Source organism: Rutilus rutilus (assembly GCF_951802725.1).
Source record: "Rutilus rutilus genome assembly, chromosome: 17".
Lineage (NCBI taxonomy): Eukaryota > Metazoa > Chordata > Actinopteri > Cypriniformes > Leuciscidae > Rutilus > Rutilus rutilus.
In genome coordinates, this window is record NC_140230.1 from 24,362,637 (window position 1) to 24,386,363 (window position 23,727).

Here is a 23,727-nt window from a genome sequence, read left to right on the forward strand (position 1 = left end):
ACACACAAACACACACACTTACTTGAATCTCTCAGGTGTGAGGAAGTTGAGCAGATGGAAGAGCTCCTCCAGGTTGTTCTGTAAAGGTGTGCCTGTCAACAGCAGCTTATGCTGAAGAGGATAGTTATTCAACACACGAAAGAACTGAGAGAGAGGGAGAAAAGGAGAGAGAAAGTGTGTGTGTGTTAGTTTTACATCCAAGACTTATCATAAAATTTAAAGAATAGATCTCTCAGAAATCAAAGTTCTGTCATCATCTATTCACTCTCATATGACTTTCTTCAAAGAATATGCAAAAGCACCATAAAAGTAGTCCATAAGACCGTTGCACTATTTTCCAAGTCTTCTGAATTTATTCGATAGCTTTTTTTTATGAAAAAAGTAAAAAAGTACTTTTAACCTCAGTGGGCTGATATCGGCTGCAATCCAATCATTGAGTTAGTGAAAGAAACAAAGTCATACAGGTTTGGAACTACATGAGGGTGAGTAAATGATGACAGAATTTGAATTTTTGGATGAACAAATCATTTAAGTAGTAAATACTTTGGTGTGTCAGGGGTCTGACACATGGATTTTACCTTTGACTGGTTATTTTTCAGCCTATGGGCCTCATCTACCACAAGACAAGCCCAGTCAATGGAGCCCAGGATGGCTTGATCAATTGTGATTAGCTCATAGGACGTCAACAGCACATGAAACTTCACAGCAGCCTCTTTCTGCACAGATGAAGAGAGTTTCAGGAACCACATAGTAGGCAGATAAAGACAATAGCAATATCATCAAACCACACAGCAGATGTGCCAAATATTTACATGAACCTACATGTTTACGGTTATGGTTACTAGTTCTCTCTGATTATAAGCTATTGTATCAACTCTTCCCCTCCTTTCCTCTGTGATTCATACCTTCATTTTGGAGGCCTTTTTCCCACCGCGGATGGCGTTGTCCTCAAAGGAGAATTCATTCTCTCGTATGACAGCTCTGCTGTCTTTATCACCCACATAAGTGACCACATACATGTCTGGGGCCCACATCTCAAACTCTCTCTCCCAGTTAATAATAGTGGACAGCGGGGCACTGACCAAGAAGGGCCCCTTCGAGTGACCCTGAGAGAAACCATTACCAAATATACCACATTATTTACTTTAAAGCCACAATACATTCTATGATAAACATCCATGTCTTCCTAGAGACCATTTATAGAGACCAGCACAACTTTTTTAAACCTCTATAATAATGAAAATTGTTTCTGAAGCACCAAATCAGCATATTAGAATGATTTTTGAAGGATTATGTATGTGACACTGAAGCCTGGAATAATGGCTGCTGAAAATTCAGCTTTGCAATCACAGGAATAAATTACATTTCAAAATATATTAATATAGAAAACAGTTATTTTCAAAGAAATGCAGCCTTGGACAGCACAAGAGGCTTCTTTTGAAAAACATTTTCATACCGACCCAAAACTTTTGAGCGATGTGTACTTATATATTTTTAAGAAAACATACCTCTTTGTAGAGCGAGTAGAGGAAGACAGCAGTCTGAACAGTCTTTCCAAGACCCATCTCATCAGCCAGGATGGTATCTGTGCCCTGAGCCCAAGAAAAGCGCAACCAGTTCAGTCCCTCCAGCTGGTATGGGTGAAGTGTGCCGCCTGTAGAGTCCAGATAATCCGGTTGCCTATCAAACTTTATAGTGGGCTGAAAGTGAGAGACAGGAAGAATATTAGTTCATTGACAGTCAAAAAAACCTATTCATATATTTTCTTTGGCTTTTAAACAATGTTTTCAAACAATCTATATGCAATTTTTGGCCTTACTGATAATTATATTAATAATTATTACACTTGAGAGAAAATTACGGGGAAAAAGTGGGGAACAGAACAGAGAAAAGCAGCAGCCATGGTATGAATTTGCATTGAATAACTTGCAGTGCTAAACCATGGCTCCGACCTAAATGTGTAAAGTATTAAAAATTCCATCTTATAAAGTAGACAGAAGTTGATTTCAGTTGTTCCAAGATTCCTTACATCCACAACAGGATTAGCAGGAGGCCTCTCTGTCTTCCTCACTTTGACCTTCTTTATCTTTTTACCTGGTCTGCCCTCCTCTCCAAGCATCAACTCCCTGGCAAACAGAAAGAAAGAAGATATGTAGGTTAAATTATAACTGCAACATTGTTTCATAGAAGGGTGTATGCGTGTGAAATGCTGCCGAGTCCTGTGTGCATGTACCTGTGGTTCCAGTAATGCTGTTTGAAGGTCTCAAAGTCTGGGATGTCCATGTCTTCACACTCCCAGGTTGACTGATCATACTGTAAATCTCTCCATTTGATCAGATAGTGAACATTATTCTTCTTATCCACACTGCCAGAGAGAACGGAGAAATTAATGTCCAAATAGTTGAGCAGATGTTGTTCTTCAAGAGATTTCGAACATCTGAACACCCTCACCTGTGATTTAATATGCGGTGGATGAGGAGCCACTCCATCTTTACTCCAAAGCGTCCATACTGATCCTCCATACGGGCATAGAAGGGATCTTTATTCTTCCTCTTACAGCTCTTATCCTCATCTCCCTCAGCACCCATCTCTAGATTGGGGGGCTCTTCCATATCTGTCTTCCGCTGATAGTTACGGAACATTACCTGACAGTTCAGCTCCAACTGTGACGAGAGAGAGAAAGACATACCTGATTGGATGATTTTACTAATAAACACGCCCATGTAAACAAATGCACAATTTAATGTGCAATTGACCCTTCGCTAAGCCCCGCCCTCCTTAGTTACTGTTGCTACGCCTGTCAAGCTTTTGCGCCTGGCACGTCTATTACAGTTTGTATGCACCGGTTTCAGACATTCCCAAGGAGATAATTAGTCATTTTTGGCGAACAGGTGAAAATCTGAGAGAGCAAGACAAAAGGGACTGCAGTATGCAATCGAGGGATATATCCACGACATAATATGCAAACGATTAGAGAATAATTTCATCAAAATTGAAGCTAAAGCCTAGATCGTTAGGTCCCAGCGCAAGCAGCAGCCGCCTCATACGCTGACCATTCAAATGGGAGAAACACAAATTGAGGAACAGCTATGTGCATGCAGTGAAATTTGAAAATCTAATATTTATAAATCAAACAGCTTATCCATAAGTATTGTGGAATAAACACAAGACATTAGCCTGACCACTTTGCAATGATAACATTCTCCCGCTTATATTTTTAGTGCGCCAGGCTACTGCTCTCACACGTCGTGGGTCACATAAGTGACTAACGTTACTGTTATGAACTGATTAAGTTTGCATACCAACCTTTTCCTTGGAGATCTCCAGCAAGCCCCCTGATGTTCCCTCCTTTTACTAACTACCTTTTACTTATACTAGAACTAACACCGGGAGAGTCGCGATCGGATTGGGGTACTAGTTTAGCCGTCGATTAACAAAATGCTGAAATATATTTTTAAGTAACTTTAAGTTATGTCAGTGAGCCTCCGTCTTGCCTTTAATCACACTGCTTGATCCACGAGCTGGACAATAACTTTATTCTAGAGCTGCTATAAAGCCATAACACTTTACTTTTAATTTCCTATTATCAATGTAAAGCTGCTTTGGAACAATCTACATTGTTAAAAGCGCTATATAAATGAAGATGACGCCCGGCATTTCTCCCTTTGGGTTTTAGGTTTCGGGAAGGGAACAAAATCCACCACCCCGTCCAAACTTTTAGGATACCGGGTATCAGATTTGCACAATCCATACGCACAACGCTTGGGCATGTTTCCCTCGCTCGAAAGCTTGCCAGACCTCCCGCGCCTAGTTACGGTTGCTAAGCCACGATTGGCCAGTGGCGGTTTTCGGGCGTGGCTTAGCGAAGGGTCAATTGGGCATATAAGAGAGTGTAAATACTTTTATGTTCTTGACTTACAAAGATGGACAATATAACGGTACCATACCAGCTATAAAGGTATTATAAATAATTTGTTAAGTGTGCATGTTCATTTAGATTACTCTTGCCGTGATCTAACATTCACTTAAAGTTAATATGCAAAAACAGTAATAATTTACATGTAATTTAGAATTTAAAACCGTCTATTTATTATTTATCGAGGGTTTCATTTTTCATTTATTTCGACAAAAACGTATAGATTTAATATCAGCCAAAACAAGAAAATAATTAGTTAATCATATCTGCAAGAAAATTCATATTGGAGCATCCCTACTTACAAGAAATTGTGTGTGTTTTTATTTGTGCATTACCTGTAGTTCCTGGACCCAAGAACAGTGCCAGTAAGACATGTTGCACCACTTCACAAAGAACTCTCTCTCCTTCCGACCAATCATAGGAGGAGGATCTGGAGCATCGGCTGGGAGGTCTACAGGCCGAGGCACGGGCATAGGGGGAGGGGCTTCACCCCAGCGCCACGTCAGAACTTTCTGGACTTTGCCTTTCAGTGGAGCACTCTGAGAAAACAAGATATTATATTATATTTGTTTTGTAGAATTAAACAAACAAGCAAAAATAAATAAATGTTAATTGGGATTCAGTAATGTTGATCCTATATATTTCAGCAATGACATCTACGAAGATAAAATCTCAAGAAAACCAAATCCAAAGGATAGACTTGGACTAACACACTATATTATTCCTCTCTCACCAGGCAGCGTGGGCAGATCCACTCTCCGTTGGGGATGTCTGGCAGGGGAGGGTTAAGACAGTGTAAGTGGTAAGACGAGGGGCATGTGTCACAGCATAGCAGCTCTCCTCCATCCTTGCAAACCCGACAAAACTCCATATGGTGATCGTCTTCCTCTTCTACCTCTCCTTCATCCCTCCTTCCATCATCATTCTCCTCCTCACCCTCAGAACTCTCCTCACGAGCCTCCCATTGAATTCCTTCCTTCTCCTGAGAGAGAGACATAAATAATGCATAATCAACAGAAACTTTAGTCATTAAATATCAATGGAATGTAGAGAACTACTGCACACACACAGAATATCATTTTTACTCAATGAGCCCAGAGCAGCTTGAGGAAAGGACATACATTCATTCTGAACATGTTTGCATGTACTTACGCAGTGGGGGCAGCTCCAGGTGCCCTCTGGGGCTCTCTCCATGTCAGGATCTAGACACACCATGTGATAGGCTCTCGGACAGGTGTCACACAGAATGATCTCACCACCCTGCTGACACACCTCACAATAGTCCTGATGATCGGTCTCATAGCCATCAGCATCCTCATCCACTATGAAAGAAGGAGGGCTTATATCAAATATAAATGGCTGGAAAGTGTCCAAACTAGTAAAGTGTGTTCAATATAGCATTTGTGTTCAGCAGAGTAATTTGAGTTTTTCTGCTCTCTTTGACTCACCCTTCTTCTTCTTCTTGGAGCTCTTGGACTTCTTACTCTTGGAACGGCTGCCCCGACTGTTAGATCCATCACTTACTGAGAAACTGTCAAAATCACTCTCACCATCATCATCCTCACCGCTCTGAGAGAAGAACCATGGGTGAAGGGGTGCAAAACAAGTTAGTGATGTCATAAAAAATAAGGAATATATGTATAATTTAATATATATGCAGTATTGTTCAACAGTTTGGGATTTGTAAGATTTTTTTTTAAAAAGTTTCTTATTCTCACCAAGGCTGCATTTATTTGATCAAAAACACAGTAAAAACTATAATATTGTGCAAAATTAAATGTTTTCTATTTTAACATATTTGTAATTTATTACTGTAATGGATTTATTACTGCTCAAGTAACATTTGTTATTATTATCAATGTTGAAAACAGCTGCTTAATACTTCTCCAGAATACATTTATGTTAAATATTTTTCAGGATTCCTTGATGAATAGAAAGTTCAAAAGAAATTCATTTATTTGAAATGGAAATCTTTTTGTGACATTATAAACGTCTATACTTCTGATCCATTTAAATGATCCTTGCAGAACAAAAGTATTAGTTTCTTTCCAAAAGAAATCTTACTGATCCCAAACTTTTGAACAGTAGTACATGCATTTATTTAACATAATTATATATCATTAAATATTGTAATATAATTATTTACTATGATATTAATATATTAACTAATAATATTAAATAAATATGAATAATAATGTACTGTATAAATTAGCCAATATATGTAAGCATATAAGGAATAGATGCATACAGAGGAACGCTTTCTCTTGAAATTTCCCAGTTTAATCTTGAGTGGAGCCACTTTCTTCGCTTTAGATTTTTTGTCCTGGGACTTTGGAGTGGACTTGGTCTTTCTACGTGCATTTGGGCCTAGAGTAGATACATATATGACACAAAAAGTTGAGTAATTAAAAAAATACATATAATAAGCACACATTTGGTCCCCAAAAAAACGCTTATCTCTCATCTGACCTTTGCCCTCTTTGGTCTTGGCTTTCCGCAGAGGGACCGCTGGGGGCTGCTGGGGTGGGGGTAGTGCAGCAGGAGCTGCTGTTGATGTGGGCGTGGCCGTGGGTGCCGCCCCTCCTCCATCCACCCTGGTCACCATACTCTCCACTGCAGCAGCTACGTTGGCAGCTGCCAGGGCTGCGTTAGCACTCGCTGAGCCCCGCATGGGATTATTAGTGCTGAACTCCCGCCATTTAGCTCCTAAAACCATCATCATCTTTGACACAGCGATCTTAGGGTTCTTAGCAGCTATTAGAGGTCTAAACAAGAGACGAAATGAAAAAGACATTTCAGATCAGTCACCTGACAGCTATGGAATATTATATGGATGTTTACATGAGGTGATAATAGATATGGGACAAAAACAGAAAGTCAAAGAAGCAGAACTGCTCTACCTGACAAACTGACTGAAAGCTTTGTAATTGGTGAGAGAGGTGTAGTCCTCCTGGGTGAAGGTATAGTCGATGTCTTTCATTCCCCAGTCTGCTAATAGCTGAGAGGAAGATTTGGGCTGGAGAAAAGAGGATAACAGATGACAGACACTGGAGAATGCAATCCTAAAAAGGTAGCCATATATATATATAATATCATCTGACCTGAACCTTTATCCAAAAACATACACTATCATTTCAAAGGTTTGGGGTAAGATTTTTTCAAAGAAATGAATGCCCTTACTCAGCAAGGATGCATTAAATTGATCAAAAGTGACAGTAAAGACACTTGCAATGTTACAAAATATTTATATTTCAAATCAATTCTATTTCTAAAAAAAAAAACTAAGAGTAAGAGACTCCTTTAACAGCATTTAATAATCTTAACAATCCAAAATTCTGAATGATAGTGTACCAAGGGAAAAGTAAATTAGCTGATGAAAACTTTACAAGCAAAACTGAAAATCAGTATTTATTGTGGCAACAATGTAGAAAGGAAAGGGCAGGGCTTGACATTGGATTTTTCCAGAAATGTCCTTTGGACAAGTAACACTGATTGTTAAAGCATAAGCAATCTAATACAAAAATACAATACTGTGTATGTGAACAAATAATATTTTTTTATAAAGCATGACAAATTGTTTTTTTGAATCCTGTGGGGTTTTTTTGTAGTTGTCCCCTGTCCCATAGACTACCCATCGGCTACCCCTTACCTGTCCTTCATTATCATCGTCATCATCATCTTCCTCCTCGGGTTCTGGGTCTTTACGTTTGCTTTTCCCTCCAGATGAGCCGCCAGCCTTTTCTCCCGCTGAACCTCCCTTCTTCCTCTCCTTGGAGGAGCTGGATCTCTTTTTCTTCTTCTTGCTCGGAGCATAGTCACTCCCTTCACTCTCAGATCGCATCACTCTGTCCTCCTCCTCTTCCTCGCCTTCTACCATTCGGATTGCTTCCATGACTTCAGGAGAGCTGACAGGAACCTCCTAGATCATGAAATCACCCAAGGAGAGGTGACAGTATCAGATATATTCAGGAAAGAACCCTTCAGTTCAATGCTTGATCCTAAAACATGTTTAACAGTTATGGTAATGAAAAATTATGATTGATGTGACACTGTAGAGATGAAATCCGACATACACTACCCTTCAAATGTTTGTTTTTTTAAAGGGGACTCTTATGCACACCAAGTCTGCATTTATTTGATCAAAAATACAGTAAAAACAGTAATATTGTGGATTTTTTTTTTTCATTTGAAGTTCAATTATTCCTGTGATAGCAAATCTTACTTCAGTGTCACATTATCCTTAAGAAATTATTCAATAACAATGTAAATGTATGTTATGATTTAATTTAATACATCCTTACTAAATAAAAGTATACACACACACACACACACACACATACATATAGACTGAAGAGGTGCTCTGCTAACCTCTCTGAGGACTTTTTGTCGTTTGCTACTCCTGCTTTCACGGCTTTTCTTTGCTTTCTTCTTCTTTTTGGATTTGGGAGTCTCTGCCTCTGATAATTGTTCATCCACATCATCTGTCCAAAGCAAACACACAGCATAAAATAATAATAATAGCTAAACAATCATCTTAATTTTGATTTTCTGTCCTTCCTTTCCTTCCAGAACCGATATAATACTTTTATTCTAATTGTATGACCCTTACTGAAATATAGCTCATTAATTTAGATCCATTAACCGTGTAAAGCCTTTAGAATACATTATTGTTGTGCATTCCTGCCTCGAGATGTTAACCTACTGTCCAAATATGTCAGCAGCAGTGAAACTAGGGCAAAAGGCTCTTGCTTTGGAAATCATTCATTTATTATAAGCTCTCTGTTGATAGGATGCGCTACCAACGCCATTTCCGAGGGCGGCCAAAATAGGAAAGCAAAACAAATGGGTTAGACACACTATGCTAAACAATATTCCGCCGGTACGAACGCTTAAGTACAAAAACAAGCCACTTTCGCTCCTATGATACTAAGGTAAAGGAGTCTGTAACAAAAAGGGTTTATGTTTTATTTTAACAGCTGATGCTTTCACTACGGATCAGTGAATCAGGAAGTGATGTGACTTTTGCATGCAGCTAACTGGCTAACGTTACTGCATCATAACCTAAAGATTTGGCTTTATTTAGGTGGATGATGCAGTTACACGTGGCTCGCCAGCTCAAGCAAAATAGATAAACATTCAATCTAGCAGCGTTCTCCTTACAGAAATGGCCATTTGTCTAGATGTCAGCAGTTAATTTACATGTTTGGGCTCATTTAGGGAGGTTATATAACATGATGTGGTTAAATGAGGGTCCAGACTCTGCTCGGGACAGCTAAAGCCTTACCATCTTGCATGGGTCCAAAATGGTCCCGGTCGTCTTCACTCCCTGACATATCCCCGTCAGGACGCTTCATAAAATAGAAATAACAACAATATTTTGGTCAGGTTTTTAGCAGCACCCCATGTTGACAGAGAGAGAAACCAGTGACAGCGGAGGCTAGCTGTGTTAAGGTAAAATAAAATCAATTAACAATGGTGGCATTATAAAACTACAACATCACACAGCGTGTAGGGTTAAAAAGAGTTTGACGTCGTCGTGTCATTTCGGCCTTTTTCGTAAACTTTCTCGTTCGGTCCGAGCGAAAGACGCCTCAACTTAGCTGTCAATCAAGTTAGCAAAGCTAGCAAACAGAGTCAAGTGATCCAGGGAAAATGGCAGCCGACTAGATGAGTTGAGTTAAAGCGCTTATCTGCCTTCGTTTCTGATTATATTCGATTCTTAAAAACTTTCCTCCTTGAAAATAACACGCGGAGGTCGCGAAGCCCCCGACAAACAACATTTGGCCCTTTATGACGCGGTGTCTAACAGTTGTAAGTTACCCGTAATTTTAGATTTGTTTATTTGTTTTCTGTTTTCTGATATGACAAAAAGCTCATCGAGGGACACGAATTTATATGTATGTATATTTTTAATGCAGGCGGTTGGAAGTGGGTGGGAGGAATTGACTTACAGGTCAGTCCAAGGTGTAGATACTCGGCGGTATGATCAGCTTTAGTCTGACGCGAAAGCTGCAGGTTACTACCTATCACTGAAAAATAAAAAGAAGCTCCGAAAAGGTGTGAATCTTTGGGAGACGTCGTCCACTCTTCTCCCCTTTCCCCAGCGTCAGTGACCAGAAGCGAACATCCTCATACACACAAAGAAATCAGGGGGGGGTAGAGACATCCCATAATAATCCTAGGCACGCTCCCCCCTCCCTACAACACTCACTCAACTCTGCATAGTTACCTCGCAACCTACAGACCATAATAATCATCTCCCCCTCGCACACAGTACCAGCAAGTACACACTGCCTTCCCCTTTCTTAGTCCCTGCCCCCTTAGCAACCACGTTGCTATGGAGACACTGCCCCCTCCCGCCCTCACTGACATCCCATAATAGTCATAAGCAGGCCGCTCTGACATCCCATAATAAACACAACTCCTAAAAGAGAGGGAAGAAAAAAAACAACACCAGTCACATGGTCTCCAGGGAAACCCCAGGCCGCTGGCGACAGACCATAATAATCTGCGGCTGTCTGTCCACCTGGCTGGGTTTTTGGTGCACGAGTGACAAAAAACACATATGAGCACCTGGTTGGAAGACGGGCTAACAAGTAGTGCGCTTCGGCTATCTGTCAAACGCCACACACTACACGAGTGACGCTTCACAGCTTCAGAGGTGATGAGATGTCAAGGTGCCGCAGTCTTTTTTGCTTCTCGTTAATCAGATACCAGACCGAAGTCTGACTCCTGTAATGAGTCTGTGGGAAGCAGTGTCAAATGAGCATTAACTCTTATGAATTGGATGTGCCGTGACAATCCCAAAATGACACTTTTGGACTGTCTGAACTCCAGTGACTTGCTGACTTCAGCTACCTGCACATTACAAAAGGTCAAAAAGACTTCCCCTAAGGGAATGAAATGCAGAAGTAACATTTTCATCCATTCAAGCATAACTGGTTTTGTTTTGGCCAAGTAGATCTATTTAAAATCACCATGATTATTCTATTCTTATTTTTTATGTAATATTGCATGTATCCATTCACATTATTTTTTAATTCATGTGCCCTTTAATCAAAATATCATCCTTTCCCACTTGCAACGACATTCCATCTCTTCTCTGATGACGTGTTTACTGGTGCAGAGGCGGGACAAACTGTCACTCACATGAGATCACAGCAATTTGCAAACCACAATGATTCTATCATCTAATGAATTGGACAAAACTAAGTCCCAATAGGGAAGAAAAGACATGTGCATTCACACTACAAGCGACTTAGTCAGTGCACTGCATTCACGGATGTTACTCAGTGTTGTAGACAACAGTTTTCTTGCCGCTACAAACAAACATTTTGTCTAAATCTAAATGGAATCAGTAAATAAAATGCATAATATTAAAGATGAACGAGAAACAACGAGTGCTCTTTGCCATCATGGCTATTAACTGCAGCAAAAGGGCAAATGCCGGTCTATCTGGGTTCACGAAACCATTCAGGCTCGGGGTCAGCATGGCGAATACCACCGTACATACACGGAGGCATATCATAAATTATAGGACAGTTTCTGACTGCTGAAATGAGCCTTGCATTCATCTAGCCTCGGCTGGACTCGGCACTGAAGAGTGACGTATCACGTGCGCTCCACTGACTTCACTCCTATTGGCTGTCACTCGCTCTTCATTTGCATAAAGTTGAACATATCTCAACTTTGTTGCGTCGCTGGACACGCCCCACCCGGTCGCCAACGGTCACTGTCGCTCGTGTCGCCGGAAATCGACCGCTGGTAGTGTGAACCTTATCGCAGATTCTGTTTCATGCTGACTTTAAACCTGCAACAAGGATATACATATCTAGTAGTCAGTGCTATAAATATTTATACACCATTTCTCATTTGAGTAACTGGAACTTGCCATTCACAAATATAAACATATGAAGCAACAAATGAAGATTTCATTGCGTGCGTCTCCCACTTTTGGTCAAATGCGATATAACTGACACTAATCCTGCGATATAGCATTGATATAGCAGAGGAACTACAACATGTAATCAGATTAAGGGCAGTGTTGATGGGCTTAGATCCTCGTGAACTTATGAACTATGGAGTATCAACAATGAAAAAACTGCATTTTGTCAAGATGAAACACCTGCAAAGTGAACTGTGAGCAGACAAGAAGCTCAAACTTTGAGCTCAATTTGAGTTCTCCAAGGTTTTTTTTTAAATGGTAGCAGATAGATCGATTAAATTTATATTTAAAAACATTTTTTTTATAGATAGATAGATGGATACAGCTTTAGGTTTATTTTAGTGCATTGCTATATGTACCATCCACATTTAAAAAAAGTATTTTGCTCACATCACGGTGCATCTCTCCTGTACAGAAATGCATCAGTGCTTCAGGTACTGTGTCCCCCCAACACACACACACATACACACACACACGCTTATGCACACCCTTCTGCTTAAAGTAGATCAGTCACCATGGAGATTCGGGGGACGGGGGGTTGTCCACAGTCACCAATCATGGCAAACCATGCAAGGGTTGGGGGGTGGGGGTCACACTGAAGCTCCCACCAGCCCCCACCACACTTTGCCCCATCCAATAATATTCTCTTGAAGGTCAGGGGAATGTTGACACTGCGGACCCAGTTAAAACAAAGTGTCTGTGTACATGTGCTACTATGCATGCTTGTTTCAGGTGATAACCAATACCAATCCTGCAACAAGCACAAATACTCTAACATCACCTTCCTCTTATCAAATGAGCAGTGAGGACATCCAGTGGTGAGATGGATGGATGAGACTGGTGAACTACAGCAAGCAAAAAGAACATGAACATTTCACTTTTGGTCCTGTAGACCCGAACAGATAATTTACTGCCACCTTAATTTAAAATCATGTGATGCTTACAGAATGTCATTTTTTCATTAATTCACTGATTGAAAGTGTCCAGTTTATGGAATAATGGGTTGAATGGGAGGGATTGCCTGATTGGAGGGCTGTCATTTCTATCCCATAATATTCACTGAGTGGTCCGCAGTAACCCAATGCAAGCATTTCAGAATGAGGTCAACAATCCATCCAATAATAATCACTGTGCGCTGTCATGTTGTAGATGGTCTACTAGCATGCATCTTATCTACTAGCGTGTTCCACTAGTATGTATGTGTATACAGTATTTATACATTCATACAATTGCAATCAAAATTATTCAACCCCTTTGAGACTATAATAATTTATGCAAATAATTTATGATTTTTTTTTAAATTGCATGTATAACAGTCTGGCATATTAAAAGTGATAATGTCAATATATAATGTAATGCTTTTGAGTTACAGGATTTTTTTTTCTTTTTTTTTTCTTATTATTCAACCCCTTTTCAATGATGCTGTATTTAAGTCATGTATGTTACAAAATTGTGTTAAAACGCAATTAAGTCTTTGGGAACGCTAGAACAAAACTGAATTAGCTTGTGGTGTTACACATACATTTGGCGCATGCATGTGCTACACTTGAGTAATATGGCCAAGTCAAAAGAGACTAGTTCTCACAAAAGCTAGAATAGATTGTTTTATTACATTAGAAAGTCTATGGCTACAAGAACATTTCCAAAACACTAAAAGTTCCTAGAGACACAGCTGGCAGCCTTATTCAGACCTTTAAAATTTGTTGTACCAGAAAATCTTTGAGGGAGTTGAAGAAAAAGCACAATATCATTAAGGAGAATAAAATGTTTGATAGAAACCCTCAATTTACTGCCAAAGACTTTGAGGGTGACCTGATGAATGGAGGAAAAAACATTTCAATATAGAGTATAAGAACAATAGACATGCATGGCCTTCATGTTGGGACATCTTGCCGAATGCCACTCTTGACTAAGAACAAAAAGGCCAACTTGAATATGCTCAAATTCATTTGGATCGAGTTCTGGAAGAATGTTTAATGGAGTGATATGACCAAACTGGAACTTTCTGGACCCATGGATCAGCATCTGGTGCAAAAAAAGGCAAAGCTTCTGAGCAGAAGAACACATCTTCATGGTCAAACATGGAGGTGGTCCAGTCTTGTTATGCTTTGCTGTTGCAGGAAGTGGAGATCTTGAGTGTATGAAAGACATCATGAATCCTTTGAAGTATCAAGCCATTTTGGCAAAGATGGTGATGCCTTTGGCAGAGACTGAAGCCTGATGTTTGATGAACTTTCCTGCAGGACAGCCATCCCAAAGTATTCATCCAAATCTACTTAAGCTTAGTTCATGGATCAGAATGTTCTTGTATGGCCTGTAATGTCTTCAGATTTAAATCTCATTGAAAATATTTGTTGGACTTCGAAGAAAGCAGTGGTAACGTAAAAACAAAAGATTATCAGTGATCTGGAAGCTTTTTTAAGCCAGGAATGGGCCAGGATTGCAGGATATGTGACAGGTTATAAAGAATAAAACATTCTGCACAAATTGTACTTTTGGGGGTTGAATCATTTGTACATGAATGTTTAGTCAATTAGATTTTTTTTAATGTTTCATCAACTTCACGTTCTCAGAATCACTCAAATGTGTATTAATAAACTTTCTATAATAGTGTACTGATGCCTCATAAAATTTTGTTCTCGGGGGTTGAATAATTTTGATTGCAACTGTGTGTGTATATATATATAAATTTTTTATTTGAAATTATTTAAAAACAATTCAATTTATATATATATATATATATTGAATCATATGTATGTTTTTAAAGGATTTCATATTAAAAATGAATATCAGTGCAATTATTATTTAAAAACAATTCATTTATATATATATATATATATATATATATATATATATATATGTCACAGTGTCTGGTTTGTGTTCCCTGGTTACCACTAGATGTCCTCCTTCCCCACGGTGTCTGTCACATTCTGAACTACATTCCCCACGATCCTTGTTTCCTCATTGCACACAGCTGTCCCTTGTCACTAATCATTGCACTCAGCCTATTCCCCATTAGCATTGTCATTTCCCTATGTATATAAATAAGCCTGTCTGTTTTAGTGTTTGTCACGGAGTTGTTATTTTATGTCACCCTACACTTCCGATCTGTGGTTCCTGTCTGTTCTGGTTTGTTTCTTGTTTATTTTGTATTTGGACTGCTATGATGGATTTTGACCTTTGCATGGATGATTATGAGTTGGATTGCCCCGATATTAAAAATACTGTACATGGATCTCTCTGTTTCCCGAGTGTGTTCCGTGACACATATTATATATATATATATATATATAAAAAATCACAAAATGTGGAAAATACAAATTATATATATTTATATATATATTTATATTTATATATTTATACATATATTATTTTCAAATAATCAGTAACAGTCTAGAATTGTTCAACTGTAATTCACAGTCCAGCACAGGTGTCCACCTGAACCCCCATGTTAAATCACACAAAACAGCCACAATTAGCCACTGTGACATCTCAAATAAGCGTGTAAAACAGATTCCGACAGATGGGACACTTGATTTAAAAAGAAGAGATTTTATTTATGAGCAAGCGGTAAGCGGATGGAGAGATGAGGAGAAGAGAGGCGCCGGACATGACATGGGGGTGCAGGTCGCCATGGTGTTGCTGGGGGAGACCGTGCAAGACGTCACTGTGAAGGACGGCAGGACACAAAGAGAGAATACAACGAGAAGAGGGGTGAAAAAGTACAAGGGAGGGGGAGAGATATAAGGGGGCAATGCTCAAATCGAGAGAAAGGCAGTGAATCTGTAAGAGGGCACAGTTATTTATTTGCTTGCTGAGGTGCAGGAGAGTTCAGCAGTGAAAACAAGCTTAGAGTATTTAAGTAAATAAATGTAAAAAAAAAAAGATCTACAACCAATAGAGATATATCGAATGAGAAATGAAAACAAGTCTTACATTTTTTGTACATGAACATGTATATGCAATGTATATGTATTATAAAACATTAATGGAGATATTAACATTTTTAAAGCAAATTAATGTTCCATTTTACAATAGAATATAGTAAAGGTTTATCAAAAGTAGTATGAATGTTTTTGCAAAATATAACAAAAATGTATGCAATAAATAGCCTATATTTAATAAAATGGTAAACCAATTGGCATTTATATATAAAAATGATGTGTAAATGACATTTGTTAGGTACTTCTTCTTTTTTTTTTAAGACAAAAAAATATTTGGACACTCTCTGGTTGTCAAATGTTAGTGGAACATGTCCAGGTTTATCTGAGGGAAACTGACTATAAACAACCAAGTCATCTCAAGACCAAGCAAATTAAAGTACTTGCAAAAAGTGTTTTTAGTTTTTAGGTTTAGGTTAGATGCCACTTGGTTTATCCCTTGTTTCTACTGCATTTTAAACTGTGACTTAAGTGTCCAAGTACTTTTGGAGGCCACAGTAGATACATGAAATCCAAGATCTTGTCCTAAAGCTCTCTCTCTCTCTCTCTCTCCTCTCTCTCTCTCTCCTCTCTCTCTCTCTCTCTCTCTCTCTCTCTCTCTCTCTCTCTCTCTCTCTCTTCTCTTTATTTGCCTCAGTTCTAATATTTGTCAGCACTGTGTTTTCTTCTCCTTGTCTAAATGTCATCCCTTCTTCGAAGACAATATGGAGAGAGAGAAAAAGAGGGAGCAGGGCAGAGGGAGGAAAGAAAGGGGGAGGGGGGACACTCGTAAAAAGAGCAACAAAAGTTTGGGAAAATTAAACATTAGGTAAGACACGTTCACACAGACCCATTTCGGGACAGGTCTGAGTACTTCTGCTGTTCTATCTATCAGGTTATTTATTGTTACGACACATATTTCTCTGTCAATTTCCGCTGGCTTTCACGCACAACTCTTTTGTGAGAGTCTCAGGATTTAAGGGCAACATTTTCTGATGCACCCTTCACTGATACTAGGTAACAGATGCTCAAGTCACATGCATTGACAAAAGGAATTCCCCCTCTCTCTCTCTCTCTCTCTCTCTCTCTCTCTCACTTACACACACAGACCTGCAGATGTATGCATTTAGACAGTGATTTGGCACTAGACTTTTGGTCAGTTGCCCTCTTTTTGACGCACAACACAAATACAAACACACAGTTGAGTGTGTTAGCATTTGTATAATCCCACGAGTTGAAGGCACCATCCTGCGGGACTCATTAAGCAGAGGTCACATATTACGTCCTGAGTAAATTGGACAATGAGTGCAAGCTCATCCCTCAATGTTAATGTACTATGGCCGAAATCTTCACCCCTCCCTTCTCTGAGGTCTCCAACCCTCCCACCCTTTATTCATCCTTCCTTTATAACCCCACAACCATCACTTCATCCACACTTATCTGTTTTTTTTTACCTTTGGGATTGTTCATTTTGCTGGACAAATTGGATTACTGAAATGGAAACTTTTTTCCCCACATATACTAATACAGATCTGAAGGGAATGGAAGTGCTTTCTTAGGATAAAAATAGAATTTAATTTTTTTTTTTTTATAGCTTTTTTAGTTCATCAAAGAAAATGGGATTTTATAAAAGGATTCTAATCATTTATCTATACAACTAATACATTTATTTTTCCTGTTCTGATTATTTTACTCAACCAAAGAGATATTGAGATATAGATATCGATTTTTTTGTCATGGATGAAAATGCCATAAGATGAATATCTCTCTCTGTGTGACAATAAGATTACAACTTAGAGGCATTTTATCTTCAAAACATAAGTGGAAATAATTACAATCATCAAGCTTGTGTTAAATTTGGATAATTGACAGATCTGGAACTCGATTTAAACGGTTCGTCGACAGGAATATTTTTTATCCTTTTGGACCTCAAAGTGGTAAAAATTTATCCTTTAATACATTGAGAAGGCTGTCTAATTGTTTTGTTTGAATTATTTGAATTGCCTACTTTAGATTGTATTATTCTCATTAAGCAGTAAAAATATCTAAATATAGATATTTATATATAATATAGTCATAATCTGTAAAATGTTAATTATAGCAGTTCATGTTCAATTGCTAATTCTATTTATTATATAATGTAATAATGTAACAATTCAGTAATGTAATTTCCTGTCTATTGATTTTGACAGATATGAGGGGAACAACCCCAACGTAACAGGCACAACTGAAAGAAACACAGTTGAACACTAATTCAGAGACAGACAGGTAGACAGACAGACAGGCAATCTGATGCCAACGGTCTCCTCAGTGACTCTCACGGGACGACTCCTCCTGCTGTTGCTATGGGCACCCCACCTCACCATGGCAACCAACTGGCTGTAAGTTGGCTTGTGTGAAAGCGTTTGTTTGTTATGCCATAACTTGTAAAAGATGGTGACATATTTCTTTCTCACACACTTTCTGTTTCTTTTCTGTTTGTTTCCTCTCCCTGTTTTTTTATTTTTATTTACCTGTCCTGACGTTCATTGACAAAATGTCATCCTTTTATTCACATGCCAACTTTTTCTCTGACACTATTTTTCTGTTTTGTGTTTGATTTATTCTCCATGTTCTTCTACTACGCTGTACCTCTCTCTCTGTAGTTCTCTGGCACGTCTGCCACGCTCACGTCCTGTGTCTGGTGCCGAACCATGTGGCCGTCTGAGGGGATTGTCACCAGGCCAAGTTGGGGTGTGCCGGGCACGGGGGGAGGTCATGGAGTCCGTGCGAAAGGCAGCAGAGATGGTCATTGAAGAGGTGAGAGAGCCTGAAACACAATGACTCACAATGACAATTTTGTGAACATTCTAACATTTATTTATTCAAGGACATGATGGCAAAAAAACATAAAATCATGTCAAAAATATACACAGAAGGTCCTTTATTACACATTTTACTCTAGAGAATATTTCTTATTTTGGAATATCAGTTTTGGTTTAGTCCTGGCTACCAAAAAGTATTGTAAATTTCTACTGTCATTGTCCCAGAAAAAAATACAGTTCATTAAACCCACATAGACCATTTTGTTTTGTCTATTCCTTGTAACCAGAGGTGTAAAGAGTGCCTGAAAACCATACTTAAGTAAAAGTACAGATACCTTGTAGCGAAAATGACTCCATTACAAGTCACCATTTGCAATACTACTTAAGTAAAAGTCTTAGCCCGGTTTCACAGACAGGGCTTAGATTAAGCCAGGATTAGGCTTTAGTTAAATTAGGACATTTAAGTAGCTTTTATAAACGTGCCTTAGAAAAAAACATTGCTGGTGTTCATTTTGAGACAAAACAATGGCACTGCAGTGCAAACTGCTTTCAGTTAAAACAGCTCAAACATGCATTTTAGTCTGGGATTAGGCTCTGTGAAACACCAGGGGCTTGACTATCTGAGCATAGTGTTTTTACTCGTACTGAATATAGGCTGAATATGCACTAGTCCTCAACATAAGAGACATGCCAGTGAAAAACAAGACACAGTTGATTTAAGAGGAGAGCAATCATGTTTTATTTTCTAAAATCAAAATAAAACTTACTGAACACCTCTATTGCAATAAATCAAGGTCGACACAACAGCCTCTTAAACGTCAACAAACACGGTATATCCTTCAATATCCATCAAAAATGTGTCTTTAATATAACGAATAATTTAAATAATGTTAAGTAAGATTGAATAGTCAAAGCTACTTGCACTGTACGTGTTGGTTTTCGGCCTCATCACCAGGTACAGCCATGTCCTCATCTCGTATTTGCTGCCATTCGTGTAAGGAGCCTTGTTGACAAGTTTCAATGAATAAGGGGGAAACGCACAAGTTATTGTATCTTCAATGCCCCGTAGATGGTGATATCGCTTCTTTTGTAGCAGAAATAAACTGTTGCAGAAAAAGTTAGGTGCCATGCTAAATGTAACGAGTAACTGTATTTCTGACAAATATATTCGACGTATATATTTACGTATACTACTTCACGTGGAACTCACATGTGAAAATGTCAAAAACTTGACAAAATTTCAGATGCAACTTTCCTGCCTGGAAAGAAGTGAAACCATGTCTTAGTGTTTCAAAAAGCATTAAAAACTTTGTTTCTTTCTTGGAATTCCAAATCAATGATTGTAGCCTAAGTGAAATTCAACTTTTCGATTTTTCACCTCTTGAAACCAATAGGCAGTGGCATCTGACCTTTGGTTGTAGTATGGATCACATCTTCCAAACTGGCATATAGGATAATGTACCCAAACTTTATTTTCTGATGCACTGGCATCACTATCGTCAATACTTTCTGGAAATGGTACAGCTTTTCCTCTCTGTCTTCCATAAAATGTACTAACATCAACCTAAAACGGGCAAAAAGACTATTATACTGCCTGCCAGACTAGTACTGAACAATAGTGCCAGCTACACAGAAAATGTATCCTTTAAAAGGACTTTGTCATTTATGCATGACGCACAGTATTTGTATTATTGTATTTTAAATGCAATTTATAAATTAGGATGTCCCATAGAGGGTTAAGTACAGTAACTAATTACATTTACTCCAAAAATTTCCACCACTGCTTGTGATTGCAAGTAGCCTCGGTCACATTTTAGGGCCACAGATGTTAATCTTTAAACTTTAAGTGACTTTAACAGTTTCATATCTGCATATATTAACTCTGACTTACTTGTTCCATTTTAACCACTGCAGTGCCAACATCAGTTCCGAAACCGGCGTTGGAACTGTTCCACCACTCCTCGTGGGATCAATGTGTTTGGACGAGTCATGAACCAAGGTTACAACAATTATGTCACAACATATCAGAATAGAACATATTGGATTATTTTATGCTACAACTTTCAAATACCTTGCTGTCATGATTGGTTTATTGGTAAAAAACATTTTTTCTTTATTTATTTATACCAATATATATATGGTGTTAGTGTATGAATAGTGTTGGACAGAGGGTGGCCTTCAAGTCAAAAAAGTTGAGAACCACTGTGAATTTTTGTATTAAATTATTCATTATTTACCCACATTCTTATTTTATTAATTTCACAAGATGCAATCAATACAATCAGCTTTAAAGGACAACCCCGTTTAGCCTTGCTCAGTTTATGTGCTGTCTTCAGGCACCCGTGAGGCGGCTTTTGTCCACGCTCTTTCATCGGCAGCAGTTGCTGTGGCTGTGACTCGGGGCTGTAGCAGAGGAGAACTGGAGAGGTGCGGCTGTGACCGAAAGGTCAGGGGGGTCAGTCCTGAAGGTGAGTCTTAAAACATGTCAATAACAATTTCACACTGACAAAAAAATATATGCCAAACATGTGCCTCTTGCTCACCCTAAGGTTTCCAGTGGTCAGGTTGCTCTGATAATCTGTCCTATGGCGTTGCATTCTCTCAGACCTTTGTGGACGAGCCAGAGAGAGCTAAAGGCATGTCATCAGGGCGACCGCTAATGAACATTCACAATAACGAAGCAGGACGGAAGGCAAGCATGATGTTTCACTTATTGATTGATATCAAAACTTATCACCAACTGCGTATTTGTTTTTATGGGTTTCTCTGTCCTTGTTCAGGCTATCCTCCACAACATGCAGGTGGAGTGTAAGTGTCACGGTGTTTCGGGGTCCTGTGAGCTCAGAACTTGCTGGAAGGTGATGCCTCCGTTCCGCCGGGTCGGTGCTGTGCTGAAAGAACGCTTTGATGGGGCCACAGAGGTATGTGTTACAATGGCTCTGTTCCAGTTGCCTCACTGACCGTTGCCTACATAGATAGCTGTCTTCTAAGGCAGAATCCTAATTGAGACGGAAACTCATAAGTGATTCTCATGACTGATTTTTTGGAATGCTTTACTAAGGTAGAAACTGCATATGTTCCACAAATGGCACTTAGTTTCAGGCTCTAATCAACCAGGTGAATCACAACACTACAAACTTTGATTGGAAGCAAATCATTATTTTGAAAATCAGACAATAAGACAAAGGTAAAACCGTGTACTTAATGCTTTAATGAGGGAAATAATTACGATTCCATGAAGCATTGCAAATGACATATCAAATAAAATGGAGAAATATAAAACTATTGATTTAAAGCTGATTACAGATGTAAAAAGTTTGTTTATTGCAAAACATGCATATTTAGGCATAAGGAAACTAACTCGTTTACCTCATTTGCAGTGCTTCATTGGTGTGGGTTGCGCTGAAGAATTCTTTTGGCATGATTTACGTGTAATTTTCTGACTGGTGGAGATTTCTCTGCAGAATCATAAGTGTCATCAGAATCAGAATTTCACAGTTAAACATGCTTATTTAAAAAATAAGTTGGAATAATGCTTCATCAAAACCATATAACGGCAATTAACAACCTCATAGCTCACAGTAGGTCTGTTTTAAAGGTTTCTAAGTTATTGTCAAAAATTCACTTCCAAAATCCAACTGTTGCACTCTGTAGAGTTTGGCGTTAGGATGTTGCTAAGCTAACAACACAAAATTCTAATAAGCATAATAATGTGTTTCACACGGGTGAAATAGTTCATTTTATTAGTTTGAATCATTTCTCATCAATATTTGAAATCCACCTTCTTGGATGATTTTTGGAGTTTGTCGCAATGCATTCTGGGATTACATCCTCTGTGAAGGATACATACAATGCTACATTAGAATTTTGCTATTGCAGTACTGTAGAAGAAATATGTGTATGTAATTTGCCAAGTTCAAGGGTCACAGCCACACTTTCTGCTTAGGTACGGCTGACACGCGTGGGCTCTCGCACAGCTCTCCTTCCACGGGACCCCCAAGTGAAGCCCCCAGCCACACGGGACCTTGTCTACTTGGCTTCTTCACCAGATTTCTGCCGCTTAGACCCAGACAATGGCATTCCTGGCACTGCAGGACGACGTTGTAACGGTAAAAGTGTAAAAATCCAAATTACCAACTAAAATAATCAGTATAAAATTTCTTCTTATTAATTCTCTAATCAATTCCCTGGTTTTACATGTCATTTCATCGCTCTTTACTCATCCTTTCCTATTGTTCCACGTCCTAGGAACCTCACGGCTGGCACCAGATGGATGTGAACTGTTATGTTGTGGCCCGGGTTTCCGAGCAGGCCGGGCTGAGGTGGTGCAGCGCTGCTCCTGTAAGTTCTCCTGGTGCTGCTCAGTTCGTTGCCAGCAGTGTAAGAACACAGTGCTCATACACACCTGCCGAGAATGAGACATACCTAGAAAAAGCGCACAACCGCACAAGCACCTCATCTCATGCCAGCCTGCATTAATGCCCACATGATGAAGAACAAACCTGCTCCATCCAAAACATCCTGCATCATGCCCTGAATTTGGTGAATTTAAAGTTCTTTTAAATGTGACATTACATTACAATTATTTTAATCTTCAATAGCACTTTTGTTGAAGGGCAATGTGTTGAACTGGAACACACCGACATCATTACATTTCTTAAATGCTCAAATACACATAAAATACAAAAGACATTAACTAACTTGTTCAGACAACGCTCTTAAAGCCGAGATTAACCCCTGAATAACAGCAGGAGAATAATGTTAGTTTAGTCTGAGGCCTTAGCATTAAATTCTAGTCTAGAGTTGCTCTCTCCCTGTGTACTGTATTTATAATTTCTTTTCAGTTTTGCTGGTTATGTTTATTTATTTGAGTTCATCATGCCTGTGTGGCATTATCTCTGGATGGAAAGTTCCACCTGCAAACTCTTCGGCTTTCGGCTTGTCCTATTGCATAGATTAGAGGCTTGTTTATTATTATTGTCTCATTTTTATAATCTATATGGCTTAAAATAAAATTGTTTGAAATCTTACATGTGGAAAGTGGTTTTGTTTGTTAATTATGGATTGATACATTTTAAATGAATATTTACACTGTTGGGGTTTTGGATTTTTTGAAAGTCGTCTCTTATGCTCATTGAGGCT

General features: G+C 38.8%; 2 protein-coding genes across 3 annotated transcripts in view; one reads left to right on the forward strand and one right to left on the reverse strand.

Annotated features, from left to right (window-relative positions):
* chd4b (chromodomain helicase DNA binding protein 4b) overlaps positions 1 to 10,274 on the reverse strand; it is a 24,687-nt gene extending 14,413 nt beyond the window's left edge. For both annotated transcript variants that reach the window (XM_084386147.1, XM_084386146.1), the window contains exons 1-18: positions 9,868 to 10,274; positions 9,201 to 9,264; positions 8,285 to 8,397; positions 7,566 to 7,835; positions 6,817 to 6,932; positions 6,386 to 6,681; positions 6,165 to 6,283; positions 5,365 to 5,485; positions 5,069 to 5,238; positions 4,650 to 4,898; positions 4,252 to 4,455; positions 2,452 to 2,663; positions 2,234 to 2,365; positions 2,030 to 2,126; positions 1,509 to 1,700; positions 906 to 1,106; positions 579 to 716; positions 23 to 144 (exon numbers count right to left, since the gene is read on the reverse strand). In XM_084386147.1, coding sequence (XP_084242273.1) covers positions 23 to 144; positions 579 to 716; positions 906 to 1,106; positions 1,509 to 1,700; positions 2,030 to 2,126; positions 2,234 to 2,365; positions 2,452 to 2,663; positions 4,252 to 4,455; positions 4,650 to 4,898; positions 5,069 to 5,238; positions 5,365 to 5,485; positions 6,165 to 6,283; positions 6,386 to 6,681; positions 6,817 to 6,932; positions 7,566 to 7,835; positions 8,285 to 8,397; positions 9,201 to 9,249 — 2,801 coding nt within the window. In that variant the 5' untranslated portion in view covers positions 9,250 to 9,264; positions 9,868 to 10,274. The remainder of the gene's footprint in view (positions 1 to 22; positions 145 to 578; positions 717 to 905; positions 1,107 to 1,508; positions 1,701 to 2,029; positions 2,127 to 2,233; positions 2,366 to 2,451; positions 2,664 to 4,251; positions 4,456 to 4,649; positions 4,899 to 5,068; positions 5,239 to 5,364; positions 5,486 to 6,164; positions 6,284 to 6,385; positions 6,682 to 6,816; positions 6,933 to 7,565; positions 7,836 to 8,284; positions 8,398 to 9,200; positions 9,265 to 9,867) is intronic.
* Positions 10,275 to 18,073: 7,799 nt separating this feature from the next.
* wnt4b (wingless-type MMTV integration site family, member 4b) lies at positions 18,074 to 23,614 on the forward strand (the record flags this gene model as incomplete). Its single annotated transcript, XM_084385716.1, has 8 exons — positions 18,074 to 18,162; positions 18,427 to 18,580; positions 20,500 to 20,584; positions 20,922 to 21,053; positions 21,135 to 21,277; positions 21,366 to 21,506; positions 22,532 to 22,694; positions 22,834 to 23,614. The coding sequence occupies 8 exons, from the start codon at positions 18,074 to 18,076 to the stop codon at positions 23,001 to 23,003; spliced, it is 1,077 nt and encodes a 358-aa protein (XP_084241842.1). The 3' UTR covers positions 23,004 to 23,614.
* Between the last annotated feature and the right edge of the window lie 113 nt (positions 23,615 to 23,727).